Raw genomic sequence first — 14,168 nt, 5'->3', positions numbered from 1 at the left:
CAGGTGTATTGCCCCTATGTTTAAGAACATAAGCGTGCAAGGTGAAACAAGTATGTAAAACTTCCACATAACTGACTTTGACATGCTTTTATTTAATGATTTTACAACTTTAGTGAATCCTCTTTGATTTCCTAGGCAATTGACTCGAGAATTATTGACTTGCATCTTTTTTTTTTTTTTTTTTTTTTTTTTACTTCAGATGGACATGATATTAAGATTCACTGTGTCCTGTGTAGTTACGTCCTGTTCCTCAATGGACAGCGAGAGAAAATGAAGAGGCAGAATCCAAACTCCATTTTACTGAAATAACCAAACTGCTTGGGAACCGTTGGTCCCCGACTGCGCACCGAGGAGAAGCAGGTCAGGTGATTTATGCACTTTAAGCTGCCCCAGCTTATCTCCCAATGATTAGGCCATCGTGTGCGGTTCTGTGGACAGAGGTGAAATGTATTGTGGAAATGGCTACGACAGTATGGATGAATAATGCTTAGAATAAAGCAGTTATTACCCCCACGCATCTGAAGCAAAAAGCACCGTTAAGCAACATTGCTTCACCGCCTGTCTCTCTCTTCCTCCCTCTCCCTCTTTCTCCTTCCTCCTCCCTCACTCTCTCCCTCTCCCTTTCTCTTCCCCCCCCTCTTTCCCCCCCCCTCTTTCCCCCCCTCTTTCCCCCCCTCTTTCCCCCCCCTCTTCCCCCCCCTCTTTCCCCCCCTCCTCCGCCCTCTTCCCCCCCTCTTCCCCCCCTCTTCCCCCCCTCTTCCCCCCTCCTCTTCCCCCCTCCTCTTCCCCCCTCCTCTTCCCCCCTCCTCTTCCCCCCTCCTCTTCCCCCCTCCTCTTCCGCCCTCCTCTTCCGCCCTCCTCTTCCCCCCTCCTCTTCCCCCTCCTCTTCCCCTCTCTTTCTTCCCCCCCTCTCTTCCCCCCTCTTCCCCCCCCCCTCTTCCCCCCCCCCTCTATATATATATATATATATATATATATATGTCATAAACGACAAAAACAATAGGCACAAATAACTAATGTAACGTGTTATATAAAGTGGTGTAATAGTCGCTGCGTCGATGGCACTAAACTTCTGGAATTTCTTTTTGTACGACCTTAAAAGAAAAAAGAAAAAAATTGTATGTATGTATGTATGTATGTATGTATGGATAGATATATATAGATATACAGTATATATATAGATAGATATATAGATAGATATATAGATAGATATATAGCTATATAGATATATAGATATATATATATATATATAGATATATAGATAGATATATAGATATACTAGCGGGGTCACCCGTGGGAATCCCACGGGCATGGATGTGTGACGAATTTTAAATATACTAGGGCATGCCCGTACTATATATATATCTAAAATTATATCCCCCCCCTCTATTTACATGAAATGGTTTGGTCCAAAGCGAACGGCTTGCGAGTACGGTGACAATCCCCCCCCCCTCTATTTACATGAAATGGTTTGGTCCAAAGCGAACGGCTTGCGAGTACGGTGACAATCCCCCCCCCTCTATTTACATGGAATGGTTTGGTCAAAGCGAACGGCTTGCGAGTACGGTGACAATCCCCCCCCTCTATTTACATGCAATGGTTTGGTCCAAAGCGAACGGCTTGCGGAGTTTTTTTTTTTTTTTTTTTTTTTTTTTTTTTTTTTTTTTTTTTTTTTTTTGTATACAAGATCGAGGCTCGTGAAAGAGCGAACATTTATCACACAGAAAGACAAACAGACACATAAAACAAATAACATCGAGGAGCGGTAGACAAGATGGGGAGAGAGGGGGAAGGACACAAACACAACATTTGAGAGCAGGGACCGAGAGACATGGAGACATCGAGAGATCTGTGGGAGGGAGAGGGCTTGGGGGGGGAGGCATGTGAAGGGGGGGGGGAGGCATGTGAAGGGGGGGGAGGCATGTGAAGGGGGGGAGGCATGTGAAGGGGGGGGTGGGAGAGGTATAAACATATGGACACTGCCAGGATTTCCAGGAAATAAGTTGGAATTTCAAACAAGGTGGATCTGGGGTGAATTAGTGGGGGTAGAAAAGATCAAGGTTATGGATGGGGGAAGATAAGAGATGGTGGTGAACAGCTGTTTTAAAGACCTGGAGGGAGGAGAGGGATCTGAAGGGAGTGTGGGAGTTTGTTCCACAGGCGGGAGAAAAGAGGAATGAAAGAGTGAAGGTGAGCAGGAGAGCCGAGATTCGGCAGTTTAACCATCAGAGGGTTGCTGGCAGATCTTGTGCGACCTGTAGGAATATTTGGGGGACAGAGCACAGAGAGAGCTGGGGGAGCAAGGCCGGAGAGGAGTCGGTAGAAGGACAGAAAGACCACCTACCTGCCTGCGGTGAGTGAGTGAAAGGCCCTCAGAGATAGCTTCATCGCGGGAGATTCCAATGATTTTGAAAGCTTTGGATTCAACAGCGTGAAGCCGAGCCAGGTGTGAGGCAGGAGCACCAGCCCATAGGGGAGAATATACTACATAGAGTTTGGTAAAGAAATCGCCATAGCTCGGTAACTACTTGTCCGATTAATTTAAAACCTTGAAAAGGCACATCCTCGGGTCCCCAGCAATATACCTGGCAAGTTTCAAGTATATCGGACCGGTAGTTGTCGAGAAACAGCGGTCGCATACACACACACACACACACACACACACACACACACACACACACACACACACACACACACACACACACACACACACACACACATTACTGGAATTATAGATAGATGTCGACTGTTATTTTAGGCGGTGTATTTTCGTTTATCATCATGGCGCGATTTTAAAATATATATCTCTGCATTTTCCTCTCCAATACCTCCTCACACTTTACACACACACCGGCCCATGTTTACATATACACACACACACATGATACACCCACACACATATACACACACACGTACATCGACACACACACGTACATTGACACACACACACACACACACACACACACACACACACACACACACACACACACACACACACACACACACACATACAGACACATGTACACATTACACATATGTATACATATATGTATACACATATATGCACATTATACACATATATATACATCTACACACACACACACACACACGCACGCGCACACACACACACACACATATATACATATACACAAAAACACACACACACACGTACAGACACATATACACACACACAGACATATATATATACACATACACACACACACAGACATATATATACACATACACAGACATATATATACACATACACATACAACAACATGCATTTTAAGGCCATTTTCCCTGCTAGAGCGGGGGTTAGCCTACATACACATACACACATATATATACACACACCACACACACACACACATATATGCACGTGCACACACACACGTACACATGTCCCACATGTATATATCCCACATACCACATGTATATACATGTTTAAAGTGTACGTGCCCTACCCCCCTCCCCGCCCGGCAACGCTGGTACTTCTGCTGGTAACTATATAAAATAAAAACGAAGAATATCTCTCGGTAATTTCATGAAACTCGGTGGAATTGGATGAAATTAGCTCGGTGAATTCACTCGGTTTATTCGGTTCGGCTCGGTTCACTCGGTTTAAAGAAAAAGCGATAATGTCGACATGTTGCCGTCTGTGTCATGTTGGGCGGTGTATGATACTTGTTGGCTGTTGGGCGGTGTTGGGCGGTGATATGGTGTATTTAAAAAATATATCTCTGCGTTTTCCCGCGTTGCTGACACCGAGTCTAAAACCATCAATAAAAATGAAATCAGATGGTGAGTTAGATTGGAGATAAAGGCGTGAGAGAGACTCAAGATCCGAAGGATCGGATCGGATTTTCTTCCCGTTTTTTTTCAAGTGAGTCTAAAACTATGTTAGCGACTGCGAAAAATGAAATGATATATCGTATTAGAATTGAAATAAACCTGTGTGAGAGAGAATGACAGCACGGGCCTAACTAAACAGGCCTCAAAGCTATGCGAGAAGGAGTGGATGGAGCTACTCTGCAAACCGAGTAAGCCACACCCCCGGACAGACGTCCAACAGACAGACAGAATCACCGTAGCCTATTATAATATAGATTGTTGCGGTTTTGGAATAACGGTTAATTTCCCCTCATCATGAGACATCATGAAGGAGGAAAGTTTCTGTTAAGCAGATCAAGTCTGGTTTGTCAGAAGCAACCTGTATGGAGAGATCAGTTAAGTTTGAACGAAGGCCCCGGATGTTTGAGGTCCATACCGTTGATGAAGAGGAAGGGGGAGCATCGGATACAGAACAGGGGGGAGGAGGGGTAGGGTAAGATGTGGAAGAGGTGGAAGAGGTAGGGAGAGCTGTTGAAAGTGTGTCAGAGATTTCAGAATAGCTCGGAGAAAGGGAAGGATGGGGCGGACAAAAGGTTTGATGGTGATTGGGTGAGGCACAATGAGGTGTTATTTGAGGAGGGGGAAGAGCGAGGCAGAAGGTTGGGGGAGATGGAGGTGAGAGTTGGAAGGGGGAAGAAGCGGGGAGGACGCTTTGAGGAGGGGAAGTGAGAGGGGGGAAATTGAGAAGAAATGAGGGTGGGGAGATTTGAAGGGGAGGGGCGAGGGGGGAGTTTGGGAGGGAAGGGACAAGGGGAGGGATTTGGAAGGGATGGGATATGGGGGAGATTTGGAGGGGAGGGTTGAGGGAGGAGTCTAGGAGGGGAGGGGCGAGGGGGAGTCTTGGAGAGGAGGGTTGAGGGGGTAGTTTAGGAGGGAGGGGGCAAGGGGGGAGATTTGAAAGGGATGGGTGATGGGGAGGATTAGGAGGGGAGGGGAAAGGGGGAAGATTTGAAAGGGATGGGTGATGGGGAAGATTTGGAGGGGAGGGGTGATGGGGAAGATTTGGAGGGGAGGGGTGATGGGGAAGATTTGGAGGGGAGGGGTTATGGGAAGATTTGGAGGGGAGGGGTGAGATTTGATTTTAGAAAGTGTACGATTAATGGGAAACGAACATTTATTGCAAAATGAGTTTCTTGTGACCTTCGAGTTAAAAATACGTTTCAGGATGCTGGATGGAGGATGGAGTGCAGGAGAGTTTAGGGAATGTAGAAAAAAGGCACTATAGGAGATGGAATGTTTTTTTGGGATGAATAGATTTGGTGAGCAAGTCGAAAGCAGCCTTTTAAAGAAGAAGAAGAAAAAGGTGTTATAATATATGACGGAATACATAACTTGAGGGGAAAGTGTCAACATTGAAGGTTAATAACAGTGAAAACTATCTGGGGAAATGGGGGAGAAACACGTGGTCAAAGAACGAACGAACGAATAAGAATGAATAAACGAATGAGAACAGAGAAGGAAATGTTTTTTTTTTTTTGTTTTTTTTTTTAGTTGAGATTTACACAAGGAAGTAGGCTATGGGGTGAAAAGACTGGGAAAACAGAGAACGAAAGTTATTGGATCACAAACGACAGACCGCTGAGAGAAAAACGAAGCCTCAAGGTTGTACACTGTACAAGGCCTCAAGACACGACACGAATTAACACGATTTTCAATACAGGTATGAAAGATTTGCACCGAAAATCTTCCTCAGGACACAATATACGTACACACACCATAAAATAAATACAGTTATAACGAAAATACAAATGGGAACAATTACTTCACTTCGATTTCAAATCGCTCGCGACGCGGCAAACAGACAATTGATTTATGAAAGATAAACACCGAGAAACTTCCAAGGTGCACACTATAACTTCACACACCGAAAGATAAATACAGTTTCGACAAAATACAATTGTGAACAGACTTAACTTTGAAAAGGTGGAGACCGTGTGGAGCTTCGAGAATCCCTGCCGCCGTCTCCAAGGTCTCGCGAGATCTCCAGATGAGTCAGATGAGCCCAGGATTGCCTCGTATCAGCATTGCCTCGTATTGAGTCGTATCGAGTCGTATCGCCCATGAACTGAATCACCTCGTTGTATACGAACTTTGCCCTGCTCCCCGCGCTCTGCGCAGTATTAATCGCGCGCTGTAAAGACGACCCGTGCCAGGCTACAGGCGCGGGGATTTCCTCCTGCCTGCCTTCGCCGGGGTACATGCCGTGACCGCCAGAGGGCCACGCCGGGTGAGCTGTTCCTGAAGCGACTGAAGCAGGCGCGTCTGGCGCGCGAACATCCTTCCTCCATCTCCCCTTGTGTGTAAGTGCGCCCATTGTCTGGGGATAAGTATAAGATTGACTAAGTTCTGCCCTGTGTCCCTTTTCTTCTACCAATCCTTGTAAATAGTGTAAATAAACCCTGTTCTTTCTTCTGATTTGACCGTCCTGTCTTTTCCATCATTGACTTCGCATGGTACGAATAAGAATCGCTCTAATCGGGTTCTAATAGAGAAGTAACAGCACGAGTCCCATGATACGCATTACGCTCGGGCGTACTCAATTAAGCGTGGTTCGTGCGAGGCTCGATCCCCGCTTCTGCTGCGGCGTGGGTACCAAAGGTACGTGTGAATTTGTCCCGAAACCCTTTTCCACGTTTGCCCGGAAGTGGCGACTCGGTCTCGCGGTTTCGAAGACCCAAGGAGAAAAAGGGATTTAATCTCCCCTTTGTAACGGGAACGGGCTACGAAGATCCGCAACAATATATATATACTAGCAGAAGTACCCGGCATTGCCGGGCGGGGGAGGGGAGGGGGGAGGGGAATGGGGGGGAGGGGAGGAGAGAGGAGGGTGGGAGAGGGAGAGGGAGGGGGGAGGGGAAGAGGGAGGGGGGGAAGGGTAGGGGGGAAAGGGAGGAGGGGGAGGGGGTAGGGTGGAAGGGGGAAGGGTAGGGGGAGGAGGGAAGGGGAGAGGGTAGGATGGAGGGGAGGGGAGGGGGGAGGGGAGGGGAGGAAGGGGAGGGCCAGTCAACAATGACGTTGCAGTTCTCATGGTAGGAGAGCAGCACAACAATCGCGACATCGTCTTGCATCTTCCCATCAACAGCACGAAGCGGATTTTGGAGACTCACCGATCCTGTGACGCCCTCCAGTACCGGCGTTGCCGGGTGGGGGAAGGGAGACCCGTATATTCCCAACCCATACATTCGCCCTCTCGACTCAAGCTCACTCGGACAAAAGCCTCGCACAAATTACACCGCGAAGGCCCAATGGCTATATCTATGCCACAAATCAAGTACGTGAGCGAGTCTGGCGCACTGAATTGAAAATATATAGAACGCTCATACTCAGTGAAAAGTGTAGCCGCCATGTCGCCATCTTGGTTAACACGACTCAACCAACTCGCTTCGCGGATCTCGTTTGTTTTGAACGTGTCCCATCTATCTATAATTCCAGTAATCTCTGTGTGTCTGTGTGTCTGTGTGTCTGTGTGTCTGTGTGTCTGTGTGTTTGTCTGTGACCGCTGTTTCTCGACAACCACGGGTCCGATATACTTGAAACTTGCCAGGTATATTGCTGGGGACCCGAGGATGTGCCTTTTCAAGGTTTGAAATTAATCGGACAAGTACCTACCGAGCTATGTCCAAAAAACGCTTCAACCAATCAGAGAGCAGCGAGCTATCACGTGTGCCGAACCGTTAATGCAATGCAAGCGTTAATGCGTTAATGCAAGGCTTTTCTTTTTTTCCCTCTTCTCTTTCTACTTTTCCTTGCGATTAAATTGCAAACAGCCAAAATACGTTGGCGCTAATTGAATAATTGGCCATTAACACTAAAATAATCGTAACTGCGATATGCCAACTTCCGGACAGTGCAGCCTTCCCTGTTGTTGTTGTTTGCAGCAGCTGTTTGCAGCAAGGCAAGGCTTTTCTTTTTTTCCCTCTTCTCTTTCTACTTTGCCTTGCGATTAAATTGCAAACAGCCAAAATACGTTGGCGCTAATTGAATAATTGGGCATTATGTTTTACAACTAATAAAAACGAATTTGCGATTCATTCGCTTTCCTGCGCGTTTGTGTACGCGATGGCGATTTCTTTACCAAACTCCGGAAGCCGTTCGCTTTGGACCGAACCATTGCATGTAAATAGAGGGGGGGGATTGTCACCACTCGCAAGCCGTTCGCTTTGGACCAAACCATTTCATGTAAATAGGGGGGGGGATATAATTTTAGATATATATATAGTACGGGCATGCCCTAGTATTTTAAAAGCGAGACAACTGTTAAAATGCCATTTTGTGCGGCAATAAACTGCTCCAATCGGTTACGGAAGGGTTGTGGAAAGACGTTTCACAGCTGTTTCAAAGACGTTTAATTCATATCGCACAAAATCGACAAAAATCGACACAAAACACGATCGCACAAAAGGTGAAAAAACGCAATCGCTTTTCACTCTGAATTACGTGCAAACGCATGACAGAAATCACCATCGCCCAGCATCGAGTGCCAACCAAGATGGCGCCCGGTAGCTGCATCTCCACCTATTGGTGTGAATGGCAATGGTCATTCTATATATTTTCCGTTCAGTGGTCTGGCAGCGAGGATGGAACATCATGTGATTGCTCTGAGCGAATCAGCGAGCTGCACTGGCACCGGCTGAGATGCCGTGTATAATGTTCCTCGCTGAAATGCGCTGAGGTAAATATGAATAAAAAATATGGATCTCGTCAAATATTTTTAGGGAGGCCATGTCCTTCCCAGGCTCAATGGCCATGTCTATGCCAAATATCAAGCACGTGAGCCTCTCCGTTTAGGAGTCTATCGGTAACACACACATACACACACACACAAACTGTTTTATTTATATAGATATATATTTTTTAATTGAATTGTAAACGTGAACACTGCATGAGATGAGGTGTTCCATGAACTCTCTAGTTTCTTGAAATTCAATGTAAAACATTAAGTAATTAATTGTGATAGAATATATGCATTGCTTTTATGTCTAGTTGGACTATGTCTACCCATCCCTAGTGTCTGTGTGTAAAATTAGCAACCTGTTTGACCACACTTTTACTGTTTTTATGTTTTTGGGTTGTCCGTCAGTCCGGGCTAAACCTCGTTTTTCTCAGCAACCATATGTTCGATTGAGACAAAACTTTCAGGGTAGGAGTGACACCCATGCAGAATGTTTTTATGATAATTGTGACGTCATAGGTCACGTGGTATGGCAGCCATCTTGGGTTAAAAGCAAATAATAATAATAAAAATTTTGGAAACCGCTGAATGGAAAAATTTGAAACTTGGCTCAGTCAAGTACTCCCAATGGGGGAACAAAAGTGTGATAATGATGCCATCATAGGTGAAGTGGTATGCCAGCCAAAAATGTTTTAATCAAATTCATCCTCCTAAAAATCTGAAATTGCATGCACATTTAAAAAATATATGACCCATTTGTATTGAAATATTAAATTTATGACATCATAGACATGGTTTGGCAGCCATTTTGGATTGAAGGAAAATATTAAATAATTATATCTCCGAAACCACTCACCCTATCGATGCGAAATTTTACAAATATCATCTAACAGCACTGTTGCATATAGTTTGAAAATTATGATTGCATCGGTCATGTGGTTTGGCAGCCATCTTGGATAGAAAAACGAACCTTATCCGATCAAAACAAAACTTCACAAACGTGATCCACTACCCATACATATTACATATGCAGAGTTATGGCATCTAGCCATTGTGGGACTATGCGGAGGCATATTGGCGACAGTCGCATTGTTCTAGTTTCCTCTGTAATCTGTCATGTACATGCTGTTTAACATCTCATTTTTGATTGAGGGGCTAGATTTAACTCGCCTGAAAAATAATAATTGAGGGGAATTTGAGGGGTTTCCTGAGTCAAACGCCATGGAAGGCTGCGCTATGCCTTTCTTCTTTCTCTCAAGCGCCTGGATGTTGCGCTCACAGAGCCTGTGTAGGGATGCAACGGGTCTTCTTCCTTGTGCTCTACCAGTTGTACCACACCGGCAAATCTTGGGAATTTCCTGTCTTGTCTGCCTCTTATCTGTCCATCTCCTGTGGTATGTCTGTGGGCCCAGATAAGGCTTAGATAATTAAGGCTCTCGATTGTTCGTTTGGTCATTGGGCATGAGTGTTGGTGGAGGCTTAAGGGGATGTTTATTTTTGTTTCACATACTGATTGCTTCCTTTTGTTTCCTTCCCCATGTTCATTCTGTTATTTAATATACCTGGTCTCGGGGGTGATTTGTGGCTGCCGTGGTTGTCATTTGGTGGTTAAGAAAGGCCCACTGAGGGATAATTGGCTACGGTTATTAACATCGCACATCCAGACCACGTGGCACATCGGGCTCATTCAGGCTAATTTGCATATGACATGTGATGCCCAATTGGTGTAACGTTTAGTCGATTTAGATTTCCAATCCGTGTGGTATCGCGATATAAGGCGCGTGATCCGGTGAGGAAGACCGCAAAATAGTCGACCGTTATGGTCACATGAAAGTGACTCGCCGGATTCAAACCTGGCAACTGGGCCGACTGGACAACCACAACAGTATTATTGGCATTTCCTGTAATGTATGGTTGTCTGAAATGTGAATATGGTACAGGCATGACGGCCCAGTAGACGTTTCCAGAGGTTTAATTACATTGCGATACCATAATATATGACTGTACAAGTCCCGGTATATATGATGTCTGATACAGTGAGGTTGGATTCAAAATCACAATTGGTCACAAGAACCCTGCATGCCTCACAGAAGTACACCAATGAAGCGGAACGGGACAGACAGCGCTACGTGGAGGAACTGAAGGCCTACCAGAACTCTGATGCCTACCAGGCCTTTTGCAAACGACGTGCCATTGTCCGAATGAAAAGTGTATGTGGTGAGACCTTGGGATTGTCACGAGTCCTCAACTACCTCACTAAGAAATCGTTTGTGAGTAGTTTCGGAAGTTTTGTATCGAGGTTAATGCAAGGTATGTTCCTTGTTTAGAGACATCTGACCCTGACGTGTCAAATGGAATATCGTCTGTTCTACCTGTCATTGAGGTAATTATGTTTACTTTAATTTTGTTTAAAATGCCTAACTTCAGCCAGCAAATGTTTATTTACTGAAAAAAACCTTTTGTGTTTGACAAACAAATTATATAATGTATAACTATCGTCTACTATTCCCTGTGTGGTGCACTGTACAATGTTGTCAGTGTTTTCAGTAAAGCATTGGTATATGTATCTATCTAGGTATCTACAGTGGTGAGAAGTTTCACAATCTGGTTCATGAATAATGATCCTTTACCAAAAAAGGAGGTGGAGATTTGGAGTTCTGGGAAAACTTCGTCCCACCTCCTAAACAATTTTGCATATGGAAATAACAACCAATGTGAGAAAAAGTTTGTGACCCCTTTGGAATTTTCTGTATTTGTAATTTTCTGTATTTCTGCATAAATTTGACCTAAAATGTGATCAGATCTTCACCTAAGTCCTAATAATAAATAAAGAGAGCCTGAATAAACAAATAGCACAAAAAATCTACTTTTTATATTCATATATTGAGCAAAATCATCCAACAATTCAATTATGAATTTATCTGCCATGATCTTTCCTGGGAAAACCACATTTCAAATCTGGCCTCCAAAGCCAGTCGCCGACTGGGCATCCTCCGTCGTGCGAAGTCCTTCCTTGGCACACCTGAGCTCCTCACCACATACAGGCTTTCATCCGCAGCTCAATGGAATACTGCTCTCCCCTCTGGGCTGGTGCTCCTGCCTCACACCTAGCTCGTCTTCACGCTGTTGAAACCAAAGCATTCAGAATCATTGGAATTTCCCGCGATGAAGCTAACTCCAAGGGCCTTTCACTCACTCACCGCAGGCAGGTTGGTGGCCTTTCCGTCTTCTCCCGACTCCTCTCTGGCCTTGCCCCCCCAGCTCTCTCTGGGCTCTGTCCTGCAAATATTCCTACAGGTCGCACAAGATCTTCCTGCAACCCTCTTATGGTTAAACTGCCAAAATCAAGACTCTCTGCTCACCTTCACTCCTTCATTCCTCTTTTCTCCCGCCTCTGGAACAAACTCCCTCACTCTCTTCAATCCCACTCCACGCTCCAGGTCTTTAAAACAGCTGTTCAACACCATCTGTTATCTTCCCCCATCCAAAACCTTGATCTTTTCTACCCCTGCTAATTTTACCCCAATCCACTTTTTTGAAATACCAACTTCTGTCCTGGAAGTCCTTGGTGTCCTTGTGTTTTATACTTCTCCCACCCCCCCCCCCCTTCCCACGCCTCCTCCCCCCAAGCCTTCTCCCTTCCACACATCTCCCTGCTCTCAAATGTTGTGTTTGTGTGCTTCCCCTTCTCTCCCCATCTTGTCTTCCGCTCCCTCTTTTTATATATTTTGTTTGTCTGGTTGATTTGTTTGTGAAGTAAATGTTAGCTCTTTCACGAGCCTCGATTCAGTATACAAAAAAAGAAAAAAAAAAAAGGAGGAAACCATTGCTCTCCAAGAAGAACATTTCCATCCATCTTAAGTTTTCCAAAGACCAGCTGGATGATCCAGAAGGCGATTGGAAGAACGTTCTATGGATAGATGAGTTGAAAGTGGAACGTTTTAGTGTAAATGAGAAGCGTTATGTTTCGTGAAAACCAAATGCTGCATTCCAACATAAGAACCTCATCCCGACCGTGAAGCATGGTGGTGGGAGTCTCATGGTTTGGGGCTGCTTTGCTGCTTCAGGACCCGGATGGCTTGCCATCATTGACGGAACCATGAATTCTGGATTGTATCAGAAGGTTCTACAGGAGAATGTCAGGGCATCCGTCCATGAGCTGAAGCTTAACAGAAAGTGGGTCGTGCAGCAAGACAACGATCCTAAACACACTGTCGTGGCCAAAAATATTGGCACCCCTGCACTTTTTTCAAATAATGCACCATTTCTTTCAGAAAATTGTTGAAATAAAATAAATCTTTGGTATCCCCATATGTATTTCTTTGGTTTGCAGTGGAACAAAACGAAGAAAGCTGAAAAAAATAAATTAAATATTAGCTTATTTCACACATAAATCCTAAAATGGCCTGGACAATATTATTGGCACCTTTTAGAAGTTGTTAGAAATAATTAGATTTCAAGCAGGTGATTCTCCTTTACTTTGGAATTGAACTCGCCTGTTGTAAGTTGCAGGTGCCTGCAATTTAAAAATCACCCATTCAACCAGTTTGAATAAAAGGAGTCATTCTGTTTTGTGTCTAAAGGTGGTTCTAAAGGTGGTTTTTGGCCTCTAAAGGAAATGGACAGGAAAAATGGCCTCTAAAGGTGGGTTTATTTTTATTTTTATTCTGTTTTGTGTCACTGTGTGTACTGCAATGAGCATGGAGAAAAGAAAGAAAACCAGAGAATTGTCTGAGGAGGTCAGACACAACATTGTAGCCAAGCATGGACAATCTCAAGGCTACAGGTCCATCTCCAGAGACCTTGATGTTCCTGTGTCCACCGTACAAAATATTATCAGGAAGTTTAAGGCCCATGGCACTGTAGCTAACCTCCCTGAACGTGGCCACGAGAAAATTTGATGGAAGATTGCAGCGAAGGATTGTTGGAATGGTAGAGAAAGCACCTCGATCAATTGCCAAACAGATTCAAGCTGACCTTCAGACACAAGGTACGACTTTCAATTCGCACCATCCGTCGCCAACTCAATGAAAGGGGGTTCCATGGTAGGAGACCCAGGAGGACTCCACTGCTGAGAGAGACATAAGAAGCCCGACTGGAGTTTTTTCCCAAAATGCACTTGAACAAGTGAAAATCCTTCTGGGGGAATGTCCTGTGGACAGTTGAGACCAAATTATATGTTTTTGGTAAAGCACATCATCTCTATGTTTACAGAAAACAAAAGAAAAGAACACCTTCCCAGCAGTGAAACATGGAGGAGGTTCAGTGATGTTTTGGGGTTACTGTGCTGCCTCTGGCACTGGGTACCTTGAATGTGTGCATGGCATCATGAAATCAGGAGATTACCAAGAAATTTTGGAGAGCAATGTTCAACCCAGTGTCAGAAAGCTGGGTCTCCATCGAAGGTCATGGGTCTTGCAGCAGGACAATGACCTCAAACACACTTCAAAAAGTACCCAGGAATGGTTCAAGACAAAACACTGGACTCTTCTGAAGTGGCCAGCAATGAGTCAAGATCTAAATCCCACTGAACACCTGTTGGGAGATCTGAAAACAGCAGTTGAGAGAAGGCACCCTTCAAATCTGGGAGAGCTGGAGCAGTTTG

At 44.9% G+C, this 14,168-nt stretch overlaps 1 protein-coding gene across 1 annotated transcript in view; it reads left to right on the top strand.

The window, feature by feature from the left end:
• Positions 1-236: 236 nt before the first annotated feature.
• Positions 237-14,168, top strand: part of LOC137420557 (uncharacterized) — a gene marked incomplete at its 5' end in the record, with an annotated part of 40,452 nt that continues 26,520 nt past the window's right edge. Inside the window, 3 exon segments of the mRNA XM_078772549.1 lie at positions 237-365; positions 10,654-10,780; positions 10,891-10,946. Of these exon segments, the coding sequence (XP_078628675.1) occupies positions 10,765-10,780; positions 10,891-10,946 (72 nt within the window).

This window comes from Myxine glutinosa, chromosome 2, assembly GCF_964187855.1.
Source record: "Myxine glutinosa chromosome 2, kmMyxGlut1.1, whole genome shotgun sequence".
NCBI lineage: Eukaryota > Metazoa > Chordata > Myxini > Myxiniformes > Myxinidae > Myxine > Myxine glutinosa.
Note: the sequence above shows the minus strand (reverse complement) of the source record. Positions and strands in the feature narration are given on the sequence as shown.